Below are 24,359 nucleotides of genomic sequence, written 5' to 3' on the forward strand. Positions count from 1 at the left end.
TGAAACTGTTGGACTGTGCAGAAAGGAATGCAAGATTTGGTAGTGGGGTAGAGTGTGCAAAGAGAAATGTGACTCTGTAGCTTAGTGGGTGGAGCACTCAGCTGGGAAGGGGAATTCTGGATTCTGGTCACTGCTTCCTGAACTGTGCATTTTACATTAGTCATTGTATAGTACAGTGATCTCCAACCTTTTTAAGTAGATCACCTTTGGCATTTAAAAGCAACCCAAGATCTACTGTGCACTGCCACCATCCTCCCGTTCCTTCCCCTCACCGAGCAAGTAGCAGAGGGAGAAAAACTTATTTGGGGGCGCGCCTCCTCAGCAGGTAAGTCCCACCTGACCTGGGCCCCACTTAATTTACCCCTCCTCCTGCTTCTGCAGCACTCTCTCACCGTGGGAGCCTCAATCTAGCCCCTGCCCCTTCCGTCCCCCACGGATTGACCTGCTGGTCTGGGGCACACATGTGCATGCATAAGGGCACTCAGACCCCCACACCAGCTCAGATTAACCACAAGAGGCTCCAAGATCTACTGCAAGAGGCTCCGAGATCTACCGGTGGATCAAGATCACTAGTATAGTGGAACAGTTGCCAATAGAAGGGTGAAATGTGTCTCCACCCAATTTAGCCCATAGCCTGGTAGTCCAGAGTACTTGTCTGGCAGTAGGAGAAAATATGGATTTGAACCCCCTCGGACAAAGGAGGAGATTAGGGACACATTTACATCAGTGTAATTGTTTTTTACAGTAGTATAAAAAAGGAGTGGATACATGCTGTACTGCCCTACACCATATAATTTACTCAAATCTGGTATAGAATGATCTTGGGAAAAATCAGGGTAAACTACAACAGTGTAAGATACATAACTGTATGTACTGTGTGTCTGCAGCTTACTCTGGGGTAATTTTTCTCAAGGGAAACAAGCTTCTATGCTACTCTGTCACCTACTGGCAAGGAACTGTATTATTGCCTGTTGCAAGCAGTTACTTGAAGAGAGTTGGTTGTCTGACCACTCTGGATCCTAGTGTAATTTACAAGTATACAAAACTAATATATAGAGTTCAAAATATCTCCAGTGCTCTGTGTTTCCTACTAGGCAGATATATGAATCTCCTGGCTCGGGGTGTGAGGTTTTTGGACCACCCTTCTGAGCCACTTAACTCTCCTCCCCATAAACTGTATATGGAATGTAGGCACCTAATCCTGGGTTCCAGCTTGGAGCCAACATCTTCAAGGTTAGGCTTGGTGGTGTCAAGCTCATATCTGCTTATGTCCCTTATTTGATTTAGTGCCTAATTCTAAATTAGTATATTTTTTAAAAAACAGTTGGAAATGTCTTTATTATTTTAATTTAGATATTTTTCCTGCCACATGAGGAATCCAACCACTGCATCTCTTTACTTGTAAATGGAATTCATAAGGGGAAGTATCCAGTATAGCAGAGCTTCAGTGTCCAGGATGAGTGATGTACAAAAGTAACAGTATTCCATCTGTCCAGTGTAAACTGACACTGCCTGAGAAAATACTGAATCTTGATCTTGACATGAATAGAAGCAGCTATTTTTACATTTAGTTACTAGATGTGTTTATAAATTTTAAGTCTACCCCAGCCTAGTATTTTTAAAGCCCTGTATTTTCTCTTTAAAACAGGGCCACACTATTAGTTTCTCTTCCAGGCAAACTTAGTTATATTCCAGTAATACATATAGGGGTCACATTATTCTAAATGATACGCAGAAATAAATGTAGACATATAATTTGTTGTTCAGCACTGTTTTATGTCCAAGTTGGAAACTAATTCTTCCTCCCTGAGCCAAGTCAGTTTGAATGTGATCATTTTTAGTTCTCCTCCATTTAATGCCCTGAGGCTCATCTTTCCATCTCAAATTAAAGTGAAAACCAAAATAACCATCTTATTTCATCCTCAGTGTGATGAACAGGAAAATAGCTATCTTGTTTCTTCTGAATATTATTTGTGGTTTGGTTTCCCTGGTCAATTTTGTACCACTTCCTCCTTGAATGCAAACATTTAAGGCAGCTTGGAAACAAGGTTTGACCTAGACAGGAAATTAAACAAAAGCTTTGGGCTTACCTACACAAAGAAGTAACCTGGAAGAACCTAAATGTGGAACAGCTATTCTGCCCTAGCTCACTTCATAGATGTTCTTATTCCACACTGAGAGTGCAGTGCCTTAGAGTTTAGCTCTTTCCACCTTGGGAAGTTACTGTAGAATAACTTGTGCTTTAAAAGTACACCCTCGCTATTTCACAACAACTCCCCTGCATAGACCAGCCCTAAAAGAAAAGACAGCTTCAGGTACACATCTTCAAAACAGCTGAGGGTAATAGGATCAACAGGGATGCTACCTTCAGTATTCAGCGAGGGTGTTAGGTTTTGCTTTGCCCTAAAAAAAAAAAAAATCAGAAGGCCCAATTAGTTTAAAAAAAAAACACCCTTGAAAGAAACATGGGAAGGTTATACTCAATGTTTGCACTTTGACTGTATTTTTAAGGGGCAGAGGGACTAGGACAGAGCTAGATTTTCACTCTAAATCACCTGTTCCAATCTGGCCCCTCAGTAGTAACTGAAAATGAAAAAAAATATCATACAGTGACTCTGTATCAGCATGTGCAAAACTTCAGTGCGGCTAGTCCTAGATGAGCACCCTTGTGGTGGAGGACTAACTGGGCTACTGAAATGGAACACTTTTCTCATTCCTAGTATCAAGCCTGGGGAGGGTCAAGGAGGTGTTTATTGGCAAAAAAAAGCTGTTGTGACCAAACTCTCATGCAAGCAAACAGAAATTAAGTGAACAGAGGAGGCAGTGTGGTTTCCCTTACTAACACCCCAAAGAAAATTAACATAAACTGTTTCCTGTGCCTTTGAAAAGAATTATGTTGAGGTGAAAGCTGCAGTCTGGGGTTTGAGGCCAGATGAGATAATGGGGGAAGATAAAGGTGTTGGTTGTAGCCATGTTAGTCTAAGGACATAGGCAGACAGAGTTGTTTGGGTAAATGTGATATCTTTTATTAGACCAACTAAATAGTTGGAAAAATTGTTCTTTGCAAGCTTTCAGGTGCAAACACCCTTCGTCAGGCAGAGGGAAGTGTCTGCATCTGGGGGAAAAGATGTATTGGTGATTGACAGCAAGTGGGCTGAAAAGTATAAAGTGAATGGCTGATGACTCTTTCTCTCTTTTTCCCCCTCTCCACACAGGGAAACAGCTGGATGGCATCTGGTAAGTCACTAGATTTAATGTGCATTAGATACTGAGCAGTATGGGAAGCATTTCCAACAGGACATCATTACATATGCTTCAGCCATTAAGAAATTGTTCTGATGCTGTAGAGAGTGTTTCTGAATGTTTTTAAGATTCCTGGAAAACAAACTAATTTAGGGCAGACAGTGCAGTCAGGTACTGTTCAAATCTCTTTGAGCTCTTGCCGATGGACCTGAGTACAAAAATTATTAAAAACAGTTGCATTTTATTGCAGTATCACCCAAAGCTTGTTGGCCCTTTCAAACATAGCGTGCTGTCTCTTTTTTTTTTTTAAGCAACTCGACTTCTAGCTGCAGACTTGCCAGCACACATGAGTAGGTGGGGAAGTAGGTGGGTGAAAGACAAGGCTTACAAATAAGGTCACATGGTTACTTACTAATGCATGCTTCCTGATACAAAACAGCACTACATCCAACTTGTTAAAATTCCCACCTCCAGTAAAGTGCCCACTTAGCTGTCTTCTGCTGCCCTGCCAGTGGGCTCAGCCTCCACTCACTGTCCCATGTTTATATCCACTTCCCACCATCCAGCCACTATCTCTTCTCTGCCTACTGGGGTAGTTCATGCTCCAGGCTCTCCCAGTTTCTGATTCCCTGAGGGGACTGGTCCCACAGCTGGGAGTTCTTCTGCCCATCTGGCTGGAGGAGGGAGGCCACAGAGGACCTTGTGTTCTGGCGGGGAGGGGTCTTCCTCCTATCACCCGTTTTAGCATCTCATTATGTGGTTGAGCCACATCTCTCCCACCTATCTGCAGTGTGACACAAGGCTTGATATTCATGTGGACCATTTTTATGTTAACATCCCAGCAGACACTGGGATATTAGAATATGTTCATGATCATAGAAAGGCCATGATCTTTTCTTTAATCTTGCTACAGTTGTTTGCCTTAGTAACATCCTTAAGTAATAATTTTTGTGGATGATATTTATGCTGAGTAACCAATTTCCTCCTCTCTTTACATGGCTTCTGGCCCTCCCATGACAGGCATACCTCCATAATTGTCCATAAGGATGAATTCTTCTATGGCAGTGGTGGAATTTCCAGCTGTGCACCTGTAAGTTCAGCTTTCTTAGAACTTAATTTTTTCAAGCTCTATTTCCCAAATAAATCCTATTAGTCTGCAAAAAATTATGTCTTTAATCAGGAGAACCTTGCATCTCTGCCCTCTAGAAGAGCAGGAGGTGTAGTGTATTTAGTCTGAACAGTTTTCAGAATGCAGCTAGGTGAGGTACTGTTTGCCATAGGGACTGGTCACCTCAGGGGGAAAAGGGAAGCTTTTACTAATGATATATAATACAGCCAGAAGTTAAAGTTTGTTTCAGCCAGCATTCCAAAGAAATTGTAAGGCTTCCTGCCACTCAGAGTTTGAGAGGATAAATGCTTTCTGTTGCTGAGCTACCTATAGGCAGCCTTGGCCGGTCTTAAATTGAAAGGCTTTTTAATGGTCTGACCTTGATGACTCAAGATGCATAAAAATATGCTCATGCCTTGACATTCCTTCCAGTTTTTGAGTCCAAGCCCAGGCCCTCCTAAACAGAAGTTAGCCACATGTCAGAGGTCTTTGTGGAAAGCATAGACCAAGTGGCAGTATAAGCCACATGAACTCTGTTACTTCATTGTCTAAATAGGGAGTGAAGGGAACAGCAGGGCTTCTCTCAAGCTAACATAGTCTAAATTCCTTTCTCTGATCCTAGGCAAACAACGACAGCTGGAATGGCATTATGGACAGTAGGAAATTGCCAACCTCTAAGTGAATCCATTCTGTCCATTAAGCTTATTTTCTTGGTTTTCAATTTTACAGGGAGGAACACTGCTTGGTCCCCCAGACTCAGTTGTTGACCTAGGAAACACTGAAGTTACAGAAGAAATTTTCCTGGAATACTTGTCCTCGTTGGGGGAATCGATGTTCCGGTGAGCATTAGCTTTTTTGCTGCTTTTTTTTTTTAAATACTTTCTTGGCATAGAGATGCTATACGCTAGAGAAAGGTGGGCTGGGGAGCCCTCGGGCCAATTCCACCAATACAAAACTTTATGTGCCCAAAAACCTGTTTGGTGTTAGTCAAACATTGGGGCTAGATCTAGCATGTTGGCAAGTAATAAACTGTAAGCTACACAACAGTCCAATGGACCTAGACCTTTAGCTAGACTTTACAAAGCATTCTGCCAGGAAGCCTGCAGTGCCAATACTTGACAGCAAAACAGGGTCATAATGCCTTGGTGAGAGGATCTCTAGGGAAAACGTATGTGGTGCAGGAAATGGTATTTCATTAGCATGTGGTCTTTACTGAGAATCAGTACTGAAATGTTGCAATAATGCATAAACTTGAGATCCTGATGCCACTTGTGTTTGTTAGAGATCCTAGTGTGCATTCCACAAGAGTAGGAAACATAATACGTAGTGTTTTTGATAAATTCCAACTTTTGTAATTCATCTGATCTCATAGCCCATCTGTAGTTTCACTTGAAGAAACTGGTCCGCACTTCCCCTCCAAAAGACTGTTTTGTAGCATCAGTGATACAGAATGTCTGCTGTCTTCCACCCCCACCTCAGCTGAATGTGTAGTTGAACTGACTAATGTACGTTGCCTAAAGAGCCGTGCATTCTTTGGGATGCAAGGTGCTTTTCTAAGGGGTTATTCTCATTATTGATCTGAGTTCCTTTTAGCTATGGCTGAGTCTCTCTTTTCTGTTTTTTAACTCCTTCTGGGCACAGAGGAGAGTCTTATAATCTCTTTGAACATAACTGCAATACCTTCAGTAACGAAGTGGCACAGTTCCTGACAGGGAAGAAGATCCCTTCCTACATCACTGATCTTCCATCCGAAGTCCTTGCCACGTGAGTTTGGCTTCTGTTTGTATAAGGAGCACACTGTGTCTTGCTAATGTCACACAGCACAGATAAGGCCCTGCAGGAGACTGGCATCTGTTCTATTTTATGAGATGAGGAAGAAGATGCTACTTGCTAAACTTTAATATACATGTGTAATGACAGTCTGTGTACCACACACACCAGGTACAATTGTACCTAAAGAAGGGTGGAATGTTTTCTCTCTTCACCCTCAGCAAACTTAAAAACAGTTGCTTCCCTGTGAGTTTGTCTCACTTGGCAAGAGGAAGAGAGGAGGGATGAGAGTGCTTCTAGGTGTACTGGCTCAGGACACTAATACCTTTTTTAAACTCCTGTAGGCTGGGCCTTAGCTCAGGATAGAGCCCAGCAATGCTTAAATCCCTGTTTCTATCCCACTGTAATGGACTCTGGCTTTCCTTAGAGGAGGGCAAAGGGAGTTGAAATTTTTAAGTTGCTCTCGAAAGTTAAAAGTTATGGTTGGTTGGAAGCATTTGGAAAGGAGGGCATGAGAGAAAGTCCTCTAACATTCTATTCCACCAGATTGGAGTTTGGAGACTAACCCAGGCTCCCTTGGTGCATACCCTGAGTTGAGGCAGTGAGGAAACTGCAGTCAGATGCTCGGGGGGCTGCTGCCTTGCCAGCTCACATAACACTACCCATCTTGGGATGTGCAATACCAATTGATAGGCAAGTTTTTCCAGTCTTGGGAAATCATCTCCTTAGATTTCTAAAGTCAGACATGGCATATACTTGAATGGGAAACTTTCAAAGAGAATCCAGATGCTTTAGAATTCAAATAGGAATTAGCCTTTGATCATTTCATCTGACAGAACAGCCACTTGCACCTTTGCGAGATGTTGGTTCAATGCTCAAACTGGGGCTTGGGCTACTCATGACTATTCAAGACCCCATGCCCTTTCCCTTTTCTAATACAAAGGTTACTTTTTTAAGTTATGGCATTTCTGGCCAAGTTCAAACTTGACCTTCCTCTTCCCTGATTTTCCTCCTAACAGCTTCAGTTGGAAACACTATTACTTCTCTGTTTAAAGTTATTCATATGATACCTCATGGAAAACTGCATTGCAAAATGAAATTCTGATCTTACATCTAGTTCAAGTAAGTTACTGGGAGTTTCAAACAAGGTATCACCACCATGACAGTACTGCATGTTAGGTCTAGAGCTAACATGTTATAACATGCTAGTACTGTATGTTAGATCTAGAACTGGCTCACCTGAAATCAAGTTTGTACAGACATTCCTAGTTAAATTATATTCCAAGAAGTGGCTGAGTTTCAGTAGGGCACAAGAAAGTCTTATGAATATCTTCTGAGCACTTGAAGATCTAGGTCTTATTTTTTGCCTCCTCAGACCCTTTGGACAAGCTTTGAGGCCTCTCCTGGATTCCATTCAGATCCAGCCACCAGGCGGGAACACTTTCAGCAGACACAACGGACAGAGCTAACAGGAGTGGAGGGGTGTGCCCCACCTCACCAGGGCTTCCCCTTTTTAAACACAAATCTACCAGATTTCTTTTTTATAATTTCACATCAGAATTAACTCCAAGAAAGCAACAAGATGGTTTTTTAGACTTTGTAGGTGGAGGATATATCAGGTTGCATGTAAGATGCTACCAAAAAGGTTGTCATCATTTCTGATAGCATTATACTAATTTATTAAGGCTGTCTTGTCCAAGCACACTGATGCTTTCTAAGTAGCCCCCAAGCTAGTGAAGGGGATTTAATTCTGTGAAAACTTGAGGACCTGCCAGACAGTTGGGAGTACCCATAGGGAAGCACTGAGTTATAAAGCCTAGCCATCCTTTAGCAGACTACATCTTTTTTTCCCCAGTGCCCATAATATGGAGCATCTACTGCATCCATGATGGGAAAAAACAGTGAGTTTTATAACCTTATAGTGAGGGCCCACCAGTATTAAAGCCTTCTGAGTAAGTATTAATTTAATGTTGTGTTGCTTGCTCCATGCAGAAGTTGACCAAACCTGGTCAGAACATGCCTAGGAGCATGGTTCCAGGGGAGGAATGTCCTGACTGAATTAGCTGCTCACTTATCAGTGATGCTTTTTTGTTACAACCTTCTATGCAGTTGGGTGAGTGGGAGAGCATCTACTGCAGAGGCTCACCAGGAACAGACAGGAGGATATTCAAAAGGAGATACTCACAGATCATCATCCCCTTAAGTGAGAAGGGATGAAAAACCACAATCGAGTAAGAACAAAATGCAATAAAACTTTTTTCCTTCTTCCCAATCTCATCAGTGCAGGTACAAAACCCTTGTAACTTTTGCATGGGAGCTGATGAATCAGTGTTGCATGTGCATTAAGGCAAGAATAGCATGGCAGCTGCATAACAACATGTGGGCTGTGGGCTCAGCCTTCAGCATCTAATGACAGCCACAAAATAGGCAGTAAAAGTCCCAGCCTTGTCTGATATCACAATCCTTTCCATGATAGTGGAATCAGATAGGAGTCTGATTAAGTGCAGGCAGGGAGTAGATATCAGGTAAGCTGTCCAGAAGCAGCTCTCTAGTCTCCATGCAGATTTGCCCAAATTTAAAGGGGGAAAAAAACAAAGCTGAAGCAGCTGTTTCTAAATTTTATTTTTTCCCCTTTTTTTCCAGTGGGTGTCAAAGATACTCAGGGGCTATTGCTGGGAGTGAGCAGGGCTGAGCAGAGATCCAACAGTTGTGTCAGGACTTCATCCTCTGACTAAAGATTACTATAGCCTTTTACAAACCTTCTTAGGGGAAGGAGGTTATGGAGAGGAAGAAGATAGACCAGAGTACTGGTATCTGCTGTTTCTAGTTTAGGAGTGCTTTCTCCCTCCAGCAGTTGGATTTAGGAAAGACAACATGAGACAGACTTTGCCATGTGCATTGTGCAAGGGAAGTGCTCTGACCTGCCTCTCGATCTCTAATTGCACCAAGTGCACTGAAAACCTCCTAGGATACTAAAATAAGCATGTCCTTTCTTTGCTAGGCTCCTTCTCTCCTTGACAACTGTTCCAAAAAGATGCATATTAGGAACCTCTCCTTTCTCTCAGCTTTATTCAGTAAGGCCTCCCAAGTAGCTCCCAAGAGTTTGAGGGTGGAAGAGGAGGATGTCCTGGTTTCTTCCGGGTGTGTGCAATTCCCCATTGCCCTGGTGTAGCCCCTAGCATACGTGCAAAGTGGGAGTCAAATGCCTTCATCTGATGTGGCAGCATTTTACATCCTCTTTCCACAGCTGCAAGTAATTCTTCCAGGACCAGGGCACTGGTCAGGGTAGCCCAGAATGTCTTTGATTATTTTATCTGCTTGTGCCATCGCAGACCTCTGCAGAAGCCTTTCACTGTAAGAGATTTGCCTCTAGGTTGGAGAAAACATAAGCAGTAGGAACCCAATGGCCTTAGGATCAGGCCTTGCTTTGTTACACAAATTTGTAGCTGGCAGAAAGTGCATAGTATGCAGAAACTGTTCTAAAGTAAGTGCTGTCAGACCCCTTCTTTCTTCCTAATCCAGAGGCACTAATAGGTCTTTGCCTTCCACTAAGGAAGGTATAGCTCAGTTTTCATGTGCTGTGCATGTCCTGTCCTTCCTCATTCTATTGTGTAACTCAGGAGAAACCTGTAACCTAGCTTTGTATCTTTAGGGAGACAGTGGTCCTGAACCAGGTGTCTACTTGACTGCCCTTCACAATTTCAGGACTTTTTACATCTTTGCTGGGAAGGAGGAGAGAAGATGAATGGCTTCTCCTTCTATGTTTTGGAATCTGCCCTTCTTTTTCCCTAGAATCTTAGTACAGAAATAATGCTGCTATGTGAATTACTTGGCAAAATTTTACTCAACTATACTGTGTTTGCAATAACAATGCACCTCTGATGGGGAATTCCCCAAAGGGTCATCTCTGTTTAAGACTCAACTGGGTTGCTGTGCAACCCAGAGGTTGCACAGCAAATGGACTCTATGAAAAGGAGTCCTCTTTGCTCTTAACTAATGCAGTTGAACAGTGAGTACTCACACTCTGTATGCCTTTTAGAAACCCACCCCTTCAAAAGATGGTTATGCATAAGTTGCAGAAACATATACTCAGCATTCCACCCAACCACACTTATTTATAGGTATATAAAATAGATCGAGATAAATATGTAGCGTATATAATGAAATGCTTCCGCCAGTTGACTGACAAAGGGACAGGGAAACTGAACTTGTTCTCTTGGAAAAGAACAGAATCCCTTTGCCCCAAATCCTAGTTCTGTCTTGTATTGCTGGGGCTGCCCCATGCCATTTTTAAAACATGAATTAATAATGTTGTTAGGCAGAAAGTGGTGTTTGGTTTATTCTGTTTTTTTTCTATTACAATAAACAGAATTCCACCAGTGTTGTATATTTGTTCCTGTGTCTGCACAGCTGCCATGTTAGAGGCCCTTCTGCTTCAGTCAGGTACCAGTGGTCTAGCCCCAGTAAGATGCAGACTGGAAGAGTGCCCCAGCTTGTGCTGTTTCATATTACAGAAGGAAGTGGTGGCTGCCTCACACTGCTTATGACTTGTACTTCCACATACACTGTGATCTTGCATTAGGGAGATTTCTTGGGGGCTGGGTGCAGCTCTAAGGGGCCTGTTACTGTGCTGAACAATGGGTGGACTGAGTTAGGTGGTCTTCCCTCACTTGAGATTAAGATTCCTTCATACTGCTCCCTTCAGGTGGATGGTGAAAAATGAAACCTGATCTCTCTTGGTAATGGAGGAGCCCAGCTTAGTTCAAATACAATGGAAGACAGTAGTTTGGGGAGGGTGAAGGTCTTAAGTTGGAAAGTCTCTAAGCCCTTCTCAGTGCTCTTCATGTTTCAGCTACTACCCAAACACTATTGTGGGGAGGAGGAAAGATTAAACCAAATGGATGCTTAATGTCTGGCTTTCCCAGCAAATGCAAGGGAGAGATTGCATGAGATACCCAACTGCTCTTAATATGTCCATTTCTGAACTCTGTCAACATGGCTTTCCTAAGAAAGAAATATTCCAGTCCAGTCATAGTAACTGCCTCAACCATCTGAGCGTAAACAGGTTATTATGGCTGGGATCTCTCTGCATGATCTTGTACCACATCTTTATCCAAGTGACAACGCAACCTCCTAATCTCTTTTATTGCTATGAAGCTGGATTCTGTCACTAAATGTAGAGGGCAGAACATTTCAAATGGTGGTTGCTGCACTTGAACAAAGGGGTCAGGATTGCAGCCGTGGTGGAGGGTACCTTGTTAACAGAGGTGGATTGTTGCATGGAAGGGCTGGTTTCATGTTGGCCACCAACAGTTGTCTTGGGGAAAGTAGGTGTTTCTACAGCCAAGCGTCAAAACTGGATATAGCTGTTGCCTCAGAGCATAATGCCCACACACACAGTTACCTCCTATTCTAGCTACAAAGTATTGGCCCATGCCAGGAGTCTTGAAACACTTCTTTTATGCCAGCAGCAGCTGTTTCGGATCTAAGCGACAGCAGAGGGAATGTATCACAGAATCTCCCCCATGCAATCAGAACAGGTGGTTTGGGAAGATCTGCAAAGTGTTGAGTAACATCAAGATGGCAAACTGTTTGCCCAGGGCAGCTGCATGCTTAAAGCAAACCCAGATGATGGGAAAATGGGGAAAGTAGTGATCAGAACATACCTAGCTGGCTGTTACTGAGCAGAGTCAAAGAGATGCCTGGGTTCCCTGTGAATCCTCCAAAAGAGGTGTCCAAACACCAGGTGGGAGCAATAGTGGGGATACAGGTTGTGAAAAGCACAACATACTAAATGCATCGCTGGAGCAACTCAACAAATTGAGAGAAAAAGGTTATAGTGTCTGCTTATACAAGCAAAAGAGACAAGAAGCTTAGCGAAATTTCAGTCGGATTGTTACAAGAAGCTGCCACCAGGTGGCACTGCTATTATGTCCCTGGTTATGCAACTCATTTTCTGTGAAGCACCTTTGGCCTCATTACCATGCTGCATAATCAGCCGCATTAATACTCACTGGGAAACGGTGCTTGAGGGTTGTTACCAAGGGCTCTGATGGTCCAGGTGTAGAATGTGTTTTTCAGTGACCTCTGAGGGGACAGGCATCTGCAAGCAGGACCCTTCACTAGCCTCTTTTGAGATGCCAAGGAACAAACTGGTTGAGTTGACCTATAAAGGCAGACTCTTCCTATTAAGCTAAGAACCCAAACAGAATTGCAGGTCTTCACATATGCCAAAATGCCAGTGAAGTCCTCCACTCTACCAAGCCACAGACTTTTAATTTGTTCCAGGTTTTTAGGATAAACTCTATTTGAGACCAGTTCCTTGTCCCTCTAACATTATATAGAGGGAGAAAGCATAGCTGTTTGAAACATGGGCTTAACCTCCAAAAGGCTCAGCCAGCACCTGGTGTGCTGTATTCTTATCTAAACTATCTGCAAAGCCAGGCTGGAGGTCAGCCCTTCCCCCTGAAAGCAAAGAGTGCAGGGAGAGCTGTGAAATGGAAGGCAGGGAGGAATTGGGGAGCACGTCCCCAGCTCTTCTGATTCTCTAAGAAGGCTGGGATTTCACACGAGTTGGAGTAGGTTTGTTCTTTCACCTTCATTTGTTGCCCTCCTCAGGGCTCTGCCATTACATTTAGCTTGTCTGAACATCTCTGGTTGGGACCATACCAGCTAAATACCAACTCAGTGTGAGGAAGCCACAAAATATTTACTGGGCAAAATATTTATTTGGGCAAAATATTTACATTTATGTATGAGTGTTGTGCCCCAAAAGGGAGAAAGTGGAGACCCAGCTGTAAGCAGACAGAGGACAGCTTGGCTTTACTGCTACAGATGCTTTGACGCATGGGCAAGCGAGCCCTCCTCAACTTTCAGAGGGGACAGGAAGTCAAAACAAGAACATCTTTCAAACCGAGAGCATGATTTGGAACCAGGCAAATGAAGATGAAGGTCAGGGCTGCTTTAACTATGTCTATACAGGGATTCAAAGATCAGAGCTTGAAACCAGTTCCTTCCAATCATTCTGCTCTACATAAACATACAACATTTTGTTCAGCCTGCAGCTTAACACTGCAACCAGACCCTAGGTTGGTGAGGCATACTTATTCAAAATTCAATGCGCCCTCACAACAGGGACATCTAAACAAATCAGTCCATAGGTAAAATAGGTTCTATAAGGACAGCTTGTTTCTAGATCAGTTTCTCAAACTGCAGAATGCATTCCTGGGATTATGAAGCCAACTTGGAGCTGATAGGAGAGAGGAAGGACTGCAAAAGCAGAAGAGAAAGGGAAAATGTGAGTGAAGAAAAAGGAAGGAAAAAAGAACAAGTCTGTAGTGCCTCACAGGTTACTGGTGAGGGTACAGTATGGTTCTAGTAACATAAAACGTTACTTTATTATTCATAACATAAAATCAGAGCAGTGCATTTAAATATTACAAATACCATGTGGTATGTGACCCAAAGAGCTTGAGAACCACCATTACCACTAATCACCCAGCTGTGCTCCAGCCATCCTAGACACAGTTTGCCAGTGGCTCCACACCCAGGGAGTTCATACACATCCAAGAGTTAAGTCCAGACTCCCTGCCTCTCTCATACCTGGGTGATGGAAGAAACAGCACAGAAGAAACCATATATGCCACAGAGACACCAATTGTGAGGGAAAAGAGTTTGCAGTGCATATCCAAGAAGACCAGACCACAGCACTTCACTCCCCAACATGTGGGGAGAGGAGTTATCCTGGTACCTGACCATCTCCCAGTTTGCAGCCCATTTTCACCACTCAAAGCAAATAGGAAAATCACCCTTCTGAGGAAAAAAATCAAGAGATCGAAGATTAAAGGGCACAAAGATGCCAAGAGGGTTCATAGACTCATACATTGTTAGGGACTGGAAGGGACCTTACAGATCATCGGGTCCAGCCCCCCTCCCCCCGCACTCTAGGCAGGAAGACAACTGGGGTTAGGTGACCCCAGCGAGGTGACTGTCTAGTCACGAGGATGGTGGAGGGGAACAGACTGAATGACCTGGAAGTCTCCCATTCTATGCTGACAGCTGGAGCTGCCAAGCTGCCCCATGTCTGTGCACTTGTGGCTAATTCCTGCCCAAACTCACCTTCCAGAACCTCCTCACAGGAACAGCTGCCATTGTCAAGGGCACGGTGAAAGAGGCCCAAGCACATCTGTGGCACAGCCCCTGACTTTGTACAAAGATGGCAGAGGGTACGTTTGTTTTGCTCGCTCACTCCTTGGCTACACAGCAGCAGTGGGACTGCAACTCAGCTGTGCAGGGTAGTTAATGAAGTGCACTTGAAAGCTCCTGGGATTGTGTCTTTCCTGGCTGCTAATTGCCAAAATGCTGTGGCTTTTTGTGAAGGGGCCACAACAAAAGTACTCTGTCCTCTACTGCTACAAAACCCAATGTCTTTATGTTCTCTATTTTTCTCTTCAAGAGAAAGGCATTGGGTTTCGTAGCAGTAGAAGACAGAGGACAACCGGACTGTCCTCTATGATGGCCACCCTAAGGCCATACCCAGGAAGTGTGCCCACCAGATAGCTTAACCCAGACATCCAGCCCCATGGCATAAAACTGCTGTGAGTTCAGCACATGCAAATGTGAGGAATGTTGCCATCTGTGTTTTTGGGTCATGCCAGCCCCAGGAAAACAAGCTGTGTTCACATAGCAAGCAAGGAACACCTTCACAAGCATGCCAGGTGACCAGCTAACACACTTTTGGAGTTCCCAAAACACCTGTATGGAAAGAGTTTAAGTAAAACATGCTTGCTAATGCAGGTTTAGACAGCTCTTTTCCTGGTTTAGGCATGGCTTGAAGCAAAGCCAGGACCTACGGCAGAGTGATCTGCTCAGGCATCTGCTGTTCCTGATAGAGTAGTTAGGGCAGAAGAGACACCTAGTCAAGTAGCTATTGTCTGTAAAGGGTAGGGCTATAAGTACACTGCTGTACCCTCTTCGTCCAGGCCATGTGCTGTTTCCCCCACCCCCTGCTACACACACAAACCTTTCAAAGGCCAACACAGACACATCACTACCACACTTTCCAAACATCCTGGAGCACATACCTCCCATTTACTTCAGACCAAAGTTCAAAGTCCTGACCCTAATCTACAAGGCATTTCATGTCCTTGGACCTAGTTACCATATAGTCAATCCTGCCCTGCAGTCTTCCATGTCAAGTACACTCCATGGGGATGACCCAGAAGAAAGAGGATGGTCTTGTGGTTAAGAAGTGGCATGGGCTCTCAGGAAATCTGGGCTTAAATCCCCATTTTGCCACCAATTCCCCATGTTACCTTGAATTAATCGCTTAAGCAAAGCGCATCTCAGCTTGAGAAGGGAACTTCCCTACCCACCAGGGTGCTCTGAGGAACATGCATTAGCTGTTATGCGTTGTTGGTTGTAGTCATGTTGGTCTCAGGACATAGGCAGACAAGGTTATTTGGGTAGATGTGATATCTTTTAATAGACCAACTAAATAGTTGGAAAAATTATTCTTTGCAAACTTTTGAGCACAAACACCCTTCTTCAGGCATATCGAGTCTGATGGTGAACTGCGTGCTCTCCTGGGTAGAATAGAAGCCAACATGCAAAATGTAGGTCTGTGAAAATGCAGAGGTGCAGAGGTGAATCTTACTTAGCTGTTATGAGGTGCTCAGGTTCTAATGTGTCCTGTAGGATGGTCAGAACATTGCTGGTGGCAAGACCCAGGCTGTGTTCATCTGTCAAAGATCAGTCTGACCCCAGACACAAAATTCTTCTAACCCAGCTGCATTTCTTCAGTAAACCTTCCCCAGAATCGATCCTGTGGAGAAAAGACCTGACACACAAAGTCACTCTCCTCTGCCCCCACAGAGGCTGGAAGGGAAAAACAACTTTTGGCCAGGGCTTTTGTGTGGCTCATATACCACAGAGAGCTGTTACATCAAAGCTCAGGTAAACTGAGACAAAGTAGCTTCTTAACACTGACCACAATTTGCTTTCCTTAGGGATAGAAGTGTCTGGAAATAAAGTGCATGTCTGATTGCATTGGGCTTATCGCAGCATTCCCGACAGATGCTCTCACCCAGCTGACACATGGAGCTCATTTTAACCGGAATCAGAATAAATTATAGGCCAAGATTTTCCAGCCTCCACAATCATCAATAGATTCAGCTGCTCTTTGGAACAACCCTCGGTCCCAAGAGCATGCAACAAAGGCTGCACTTTAGGGGTAAGAATAAAACCTCCAAGGTTTCCACGTGGGAGCAATCTGCTTGGGTGCTCCTCAGGAATGGCCCCAAAAGATGCTGAAGTCTGGCTGAACACAACACATTTTAACACCGCAGGCTCTATGAACAACTGCTGAACTGAGCAGCTGCTGTATTTGTCTTACCAACAGTTGTGTTCAGACATGTAACACAGTCTAGGAAGGCAATGTGGTGAGGGATAGGGATTTATTATTTACTATTGCTTACGAGAACTAAGGGCCACAAAATGAAACTAGTAGGTAGCAAGTTTAAAACTAACAAAAAGACATTCTTTATTACACACAGAGTGCCATTAGAGTGTGGATCTCCTTGCCACCAGATTGTTGTGCGTGCTGACAGTTTAGCCAGGTTCAAAAAGAGATTGGATGCATTCTTGGAGGAAAGGGGCAGCAGTCGCTATTGAGCACAGGAGTGAGGGGCACCATCCGAATCAGACCTTCCTAGGCCCTAAATGCTGGAGGCTGCAAGTGGGAGAGCAACAGTGGGGAAAAGCCCCTGGTCATACCCTCGTCTTTTGCTACCCACTCTCTGCCACTGCGTGACAGGCCTTTTTGACGTGCCTAGCGAATCATGGGCTTGAGCCCATCAAGGAAGAGCTTTTCACCTTCCTTAGTGGGGAAGCTACTGGAGACACACCAACTGAGTTCAGGGGAAAGCTAAAGAGAAAACAGGGACTGGAGTCACGTCACAGGTTCAAAACAAGTGCTCCGAGGGGGGACACTGAGCAGAGCACACCAGCCAGTGCCCACTGGCCTTCAAACACATCCTGGGAGCCAGTGGACACTGCATACTGAAACTCTGCTCGGATACATGAATGGACAAGGGACAGGAAAGCAGCCCCACAGTCCCCAGGAGTCATCACAGCCAGTCTCCTTCCTGGTCAGATAAATTGCGAGCTTAGCCAGGGCCAGAAGGAGGTTCATCAGGAACCTCCGGGCACTTGGTAGGGCCAGAAGACTGGACAAGACAGATAAATTTTCTATCCAGTGAATGGCAGCTCTTAAATTTTTAACATACACTCCATCCTTGATGAAGCTGAAGTTGGTTCCTTATTCCCAGTTCCTTATTCCCAATTCCTGTCTTTTTCAAAAGTAATCTTTACACAATTAAAAGTTTCTGGTAAGGGATTTGATATGCTAAAGAGTTAGAATATAATAAAAAAATGTATATTTACTAATACAAATGTAAAATAAGATTATGTACCAAGTATATAGCCTTGAATAAAGAGCTGAGATTAAGCTGAGATTATGGGGGAAAATCCTTTTAGACTCACCCCAAAACACACATCTCCATCCCTGGGGGATACTTTTGAATACATCACCACTGGGGGACTTCTGCCACCGGGGGACTCTCCCAAAGAAGACTGGGCAGAGTCCTGCCCAACCTGAAGGTCGGTTTCTGCGCTGCTGCCTGATCCCCGTCACATGCTGCTGTCCACCCCTGGAAAAGTCATGACAGGTGCTTATCCAAAAATCCTCATATTGGCCTAGTTTTTTGTCTAAGACTGCTGCACATTTAATAGGGAGGAAAAACCAAGAAAAAACCTAGTGTAATGTTTAACATGGTTGACACCTGAATCAAGAAGTCAAATAACACGATGTCCCAAGTCAGCAAAGTAGGCTCCATCCTCATAGCAACAGGGTTTCCAAAAAACTCGTATTTCTACATACATGGGCCCCATGAGCTTGAAGTTGGTTCCTTCTTCCCAGTTCTTTTTTCAAAGCTCATCTGCACACAACTAAATATTGTTAACAAGGAATTAGGCGACAGAGTTAGAATTGCGCCAGAAATATAGATTTATTAATAACCAAGGATCCTGGTTTTCTCCAATTTAAAAAAAATCCCCAATTTTCGGTTTAAAAACAGTAACCCCAAATCCACATTTTTCCATGATCAAAATGAAACACTATATATAAAATGCCATACCACTAAATACCACACACACACACACACACACACACACACACACATATATATATATATATACACATACACACACACATACACACATATATATATAAAAACCACATATATTAAAATGAAACACTATATATATGTGTGTGTATACACGCACATACATATACACCACTAATATACATAAACCCCACTAATAAATGTGTGTGTGTGTATATATATATATAGAGAGAGAGAGAGAGAAAGAGAGAGTGGTGTTTTGATCATGGAAAAATGTGGATTTGGGGTTACTTTTTTTTAACCGAAAATTGAGAATTTTTTTAAAATCCGAGAAAACCAGGCTTCCCTGCTAACAATAACAACGTAAAGTTGCGGGCTGGGTGGTGGAGCCGTGATCTCATTCGACATTTGTACTAGCAAATCTACACCGCCGGTGACGCCGCAGCTCTTTGACCTGCCTGGTTCCTCACGAAGAGCCTGAACGCCGGTGGAAGAGGCGATATCTTTCATTAGACCAGCTAGACAATTGCAAAAAAAAATGTCTGTATTAGCAAGCTCCCGACTGCAACCTATATTACTAACAGCCGGTCACTGCGGAAAGGGCTCGGGGAAAGGAACCAGCTTCGGGCTCCTCTATCCTCGGCTGCCCCAAGGCGGCGGCGACAGCGGCAGGAACAGGGTCCCTCTGCCGCGCGCTACGTGTATCCAGGCCTGTGCCGGCGCGGCCACATGACGCGGCGCCGCTCCCGCCTTGGGCAGCGCGGGCAGACGCCCTCGGCCGGCCCCGCCCCGCTGTGCTGTGCAGTGTTCTGCCGGCCGGCCAGGCGGGGCCGGGGGGGGGGGGCCATCGCGCTGGCGTCCGGCCGGGCTCTGCGCGGCTTCCTCGTGGGGAAGCAGGCTCGGACTAGATGCCAGGGTTTGAATGACGCTTTGACTCTTGGGGGGGTCTGCAAAAAAAATAAATAAATAAAAAAATTGGGCTGCCCATCACGATGCCCTGATAAAATCGGAGACCCTCCCCCCCTCCCCGTTATGATTTTTAAATCTTACAGGGGGCTCTTGTGTCATAGGGCCCTGAGCTCCCCCATTACTCAAACCCTGCTAGATGCCGCCCTGAGGTCCCTGCCACCCCATTTTCTGTGAGCCCCTGTGATGGGGGAGGGCAGGAGCCAAGCAGGGCTGGACCTCAGAAGCTCCAACCAGGCCCCCACACGTGCCATCCCCTGTGCTGAGAGCTACCCAGAGAGCCTGTGACATCTCCCTCTTTGGAGGTTTTGAAGCCACAGGCAGACCAAGCCTTGGCTGGGATGATCTAGTTGGCGCTGGTCCTGCTTGGGACAGGGGGTTGGACTAGATGCCCTCCTGTGGTCCCTTCCAGCCTTCGTCTTCTAGGAGTCATCCCTGCGCCACTCTGGCCAAGCTAATCCAGGCCCCACTGCCCTCTGCTGCGTCTTCATCCTGAGCTAGCTGGACCCAAAGGCGGCCGGATGCTGCTGCAGGCCCTGGCTCTCATGGGGGCAGCTGCTTCTGAGGGCAGAGGCACATGGAGCAGCTGCCATCTCAAGCAGAGATCCCTCAGGGGTGCCAGCCCCATGTGCCCACACAGCCTTGCACCGCAGAAGCAGGAGGTTGGCTGCTGTGGTTCCCCTGCTTTTCTTTTGGCCTGTTAGGGCGGTAGGTTGCATTGTGTCAGGGTGGATGGCAGTCTTATGTGGAGTTTAGATGATGGTTGTATGGGATGGTTTGGATAGGGAAGATCCTGCCTCAGGCAGGTGTTGCACTAGGTGACCTTTGGAGGTCCCTTCCAGCCCTGCTCCTCTATGATTGCATGAACTGTTTCTCGCACACAGCCCCAGAGAGACTCGAACCCACTTGGTAAGAGCACAAGCGAGGGAGGATGCTCTTGGGGATACCAAAGGGAGGAAATGAGGCCATGTCTTCTGTGACCTGCATGGTTTCTCATCGCCTCTTACTGCAGCCCAGAGGTCAGCACCCTTTAGGCACACCTGGAACCAGACTGGTGCCGGGTTTGCGCTTGCATGGCTCTGAAGCTGGTACTGTCTGCATGTGCAATGGTCAAATGGGCCTGGCAGGGCGAACTCTCTCTCCTGCATCCCAGTTGTTTTGTTTCTAAGGGCCTCAGCAAAGCAGGCCTCTGCTGAAGTAGAGAAGGGTTCCCTTTCTGTTGGCTGACAGCAGCGTGAGAGTGTTATGCAATGGGCAGCCTGCAGCATCTGCTTGGTTTTGTAGGGAGGAAAGGGAAGCCTGCCCTCTGCTCACAGCCTTGTGAAAGCTGTCTGTGGTACTTGCTTAACCTGTTACCATAGTGCCTAAGGCTCACCCTACTTAATATGTTGATCCAGGAAGTAGGGAAGTGCTGTGGTGCCTATTTAATAGAGAGGCAACTGAGGGCACAGACGGAGTCATGGTCACCCAGGGAATCTGTGTTCGAGAAGTGGTTTGAACTCTGGTCTCTTTCAAGTCTGAGGCTAGGGCCCTAGAGCACTGGGGGATGGAAGATGCTGGCATCTTGTGAGGGAGGAATGGGAGCCGGGCTAGTGAATCCAGGTGGAGAGCCTGGAAGCACCTAGCTCTTCCAAAATAATGCTTCCTGCACCCCCACATCCTTTCATCCATGGCCCTTCCTAGATGTCTCACCCTTGCATCTACAGGCCAGCTGATCTCCACCCTACTATGGGTTGCATGTAGACCCACATATGCCTTGGCCTCATGTGCAGTCCTTTTGTGACTGTTTACCCATCTGTACATTCTGGCCCGGTCCATCTTTGAAGAACTGAATCTGCAAAGATCTGTGTGATCCCTTTCCCATGCCTGCAAATGCATTGTGCTCGCAGCACACAAGTGTTCCCAGTGTTTCACTTACATATTAAATATATTTGGATTCGACTTGTGATATGCATAGTAGGCACAAGAGCAGTGACCAGCACAGTGAAGTCCTGCTTCCTGTTGGGGACCTTCTCTTGCTGGCTGCCAGTGAATCGCACCACCATGCGTTTAGCTGGGCAAAATATGGCTCATTTCTTGACCTGTTTCAGTCTGAGTTTGATTGATGCCAATGTGGATGGTGCCAAAAGAGGATCAGGCAGTCTTCTCCTTCCTGTGTCATGGCCCTTGGAGAATTCTCTGAATCCACTGCTTTGGGGAGGTCAGCTGGGAACTGTGGGCTGCCAACCATGGCAAAATGATGTAGAACAACAGTAGCAGGGAAACAATGCAAAACCACGAGAGGTTGGAGCATGGGTCAGAATGGAAACAGTGAAATGTTTGTGTTTAGACCAGCCTCATCCCACCAGTTCAGTTCTCTAGTGCAGACATGGCCTGGAGGGCTCAATATAATGCAGCAGGATAGTGCTCTTCTCCCCCTCATTTAGCTGTAGCAAATTAAGATGTTCTTGGTGTTTTGGGGCACTGTGCCTGGTAGTTGTCAGAGAGGGTTGTTCATGCTGTTTTTAGATTAGATTAGACCAACGCTTTTATAGGATGGCTTTAGTCAGGGATAATCCTGCCTTGAGCAGGGCATTAGATTAGATAACCTTCTGAGATCCTTTTAGCCCAGTTTTCTGTTATTCCTTACCTTGGGCAGGGGTCTTGTGAGGCTAGATATGTGTCTGTAAGGCACATATCTAGCCTTACATCGTTGGGACCTGCAGATGGAAGGTGTTGCAGAGGGCAAAATATCAGAGAGTCATTTGTCTAGACCTTTGGAGGTAGTCAGTTTTGAGGTCATCCCCCAATCTGCAGCAAGTGATAAAGGAGAAAACAGGGCCCCAAGCATAAGCAACAAGCAGGGAGGCATGGGGAGGAGCAGAAGCCTGTTGCTGGGTGGAGTGCACCATCTGAGCAACAGCAAGAGGGCTTTATCGTGCGGAGATGGAATGAAAAAACAGGCAAACAGGAAGGTGGAGGCCCTGGAGCAGAGTCCATGCCTAAGATGCCCCTTACAGAGCACTTCTGCCTGGCTTGTGAGTTCTCAGAGGGGAGGGGTGGGCTAGAGAAGCCCTTTGGTCAGTAAGCACTCGGTGGGGCCTTTGCTGTTTCACCTGGAATTCTGTTAATGGGATTAAGCAGTAATGAGCAGCTCTTCAGGAAAGGGCAAGGGACAGGGAGCAAGAGCTCTTGGGAAGGCCTTATTTACTGATCTGTCCCAAGCTATTTACCTGTTGACACAGCTTTGTTTGTTCCCAGGCTGGGCCACCCACTGGAGTACTGTGTTCAGTTTTGGGCCCCCCACTACAGAAAGGATGTAGACAAATAGGAGAGAGTCTAGCGGAGGGTAACAAAAGTGGTGAGGGGGCTGGGGGACATGCCTTATGAGGAGAGGCTGAGGGAATTGGGCTTATTTAGTCTAGAGCAGGTGTGGGCAATTATTTCGGGTGGAGGGCCGCTTACTGAGTTTTGGCAAGCGTTGGAGGGCCACATGACAGGCAGCTAGGGGCAGATAAATACTAATTTTTTTAGGGGCCCTGTGAGCCAGATAGAATGGCCTGGTGGGCCGTATCCAGCCCGCGGGCTGCATTTTGCCCACCCCTGGTCTAGAGAAGAGAAGACTGAGGGGGGATTTGATAGCAGCCTTCAATTACCTGAAGAGGCTGGAGCTGGACTGTTCTCAGTGGTGGCAGATGATAGAACAAGGAGCAATGGGCTCAAGTTGCAGCAAGGGAAGCTGAGGTTAGATATTAGGAAGAATTTTCTAACTAGGAGGGTGGTGAAACATGGAACAGGTTACCCAGAAAGGTGGTGGGATCTCCATCCTTGGAGGTTTTTAAGACCCAGCTAGACAAAGCCTTGGCTGGGATAATCTACTTGGGAATGGTCCTGCCTTAAGCAGGGGATTGAACTAAATGACCTTCTGAGGTCCCTTCCAATCCTAATGTTCTATTATTCTATATTGTTCTGAGGGGATCCAGCCTCTTTGTGTGGGGATCATTGGGGGGGGGGCGGTAGGTATGGCACATCGAGTGATGGGATATTTCATAGATTTCATAGACATTAGGGCTGGAAGCAAACTCGGAAGATCATCGAGTCCAGCCCCCTGCCCGGGGGCAGAAAGTCAGGTGGGGTCATAGAATCCCAGCAAGATAAGCATCCAAATTTGTCTTGAAGGTGTTCAATGCAGGTGCTTGAACCACCTCTGATATCAGGCTATTCCAGACCTTGGGGGCTCGGACAGTAAAGAAATTCTTCCTTATGTCCAGCCTGAAACAGTCTTGTAGTAGTTTATGACCGTTTGACCTAGTCGTCATCCCTTGGGGCGCTCTGGTGAACAAACGTTCCCCCAGATACTGGTGGTCACCCCTGATAAACTTATAGGTGGCCATCAGATCACCCCTGAGCCTGCGCTTTTCCAGGCTAAAGAGCCCCATAGCTCTCAGCCTGTCGTCGTAAGGTCTGTTTTCCTGACCTCTGATCATGTGTGGCTCTTCTCTGGACTCTCTCAAGCTTCTCCATATCCTTTTTGAATAGTGGGGCCCAAAACTGGACGCAGTACTCCAGCTGCGGCCTCACCAAGGCCGAGTACAAGGGGAGAATGACGTCCTGGGATCTGCTTGAGAAGCATCTATGGATGCAAGCCAGCATTTTGCTCACTTTACTAGCCACAGCATTGCATTGAAGACTCATGTTCATCTTGTGGTCAATGATGACCCCCAAGTCTCTTTCTTCCATAGTGCTAGCCAGCGTAGCACTGCTGAGCCTATATGGATGCTGCAGGTTTTTCCTCCCAAGGTGGAGAACCTTGCATTTTTCAGTGTTAAACATCAGGTTCTCGTCCGCCCATTTGCTGAGCCTGTCCAGAACAGGACAGGATATGTCAGAACAGGGTGCTTCTCTGGCAAGACATAGAAGTACAAGATGCTCATCTTCCAGTGATCCTCCGCACACATGCATAGACAGAAGGAACCGTTTCCCTTCCCCCTCTACCAGTCCTGTTCTATCTCTTTCATCCCCCTCATTTTTTTTCCTTCCCACTTTCCTCAGTCACTGCAAATCTCTGTACTGCGTGAGATGGGAAGATGACAGCACCTATCTGTCTTTCC

The 24,359-nt window shown here is 45.7% G+C and overlaps 2 protein-coding genes across 2 annotated transcripts in view; both read left to right on the forward strand.

Moving 5' to 3' along the window:
* Positions 1 to 11,935, forward strand: part of DESI1 (desumoylating isopeptidase 1) — a 14,682-nt gene extending 2,747 nt beyond the window's left edge. The window contains exons 2-6 of the mRNA XM_014521788.2: positions 3,216 to 3,237; positions 4,264 to 4,333; positions 5,081 to 5,190; positions 5,993 to 6,115; positions 7,497 to 11,935. Coding sequence (XP_014377274.2) covers positions 3,216 to 3,237; positions 4,264 to 4,333; positions 5,081 to 5,190; positions 5,993 to 6,115; positions 7,497 to 7,590 — 419 coding nt within the window. The 3' untranslated portion in view covers positions 7,591 to 11,935. The remainder of the gene's footprint in view (positions 1 to 3,215; positions 3,238 to 4,263; positions 4,334 to 5,080; positions 5,191 to 5,992; positions 6,116 to 7,496) is intronic.
* A 7,097-nt stretch (positions 11,936 to 19,032) lies between these two features.
* The window catches only part of PMM1 (phosphomannomutase 1), a 16,895-nt gene continuing 11,568 nt past the window's right edge, over positions 19,033 to 24,359 (forward strand). Inside the window, exon 1 of the mRNA XM_025208922.1 lies at positions 19,033 to 19,200. Coding sequence (XP_025064707.1) covers positions 19,033 to 19,200 — 168 coding nt within the window. The remainder of the gene's footprint in view (positions 19,201 to 24,359) is intronic.

The sequence above is a fragment of the Alligator sinensis genome, unplaced genomic scaffold (genome assembly GCF_000455745.1).
Source record: "Alligator sinensis unplaced genomic scaffold, ASM45574v1 scaffold215_1, whole genome shotgun sequence".
Taxonomy (NCBI): domain Eukaryota; kingdom Metazoa; phylum Chordata; order Crocodylia; family Alligatoridae; genus Alligator; species Alligator sinensis.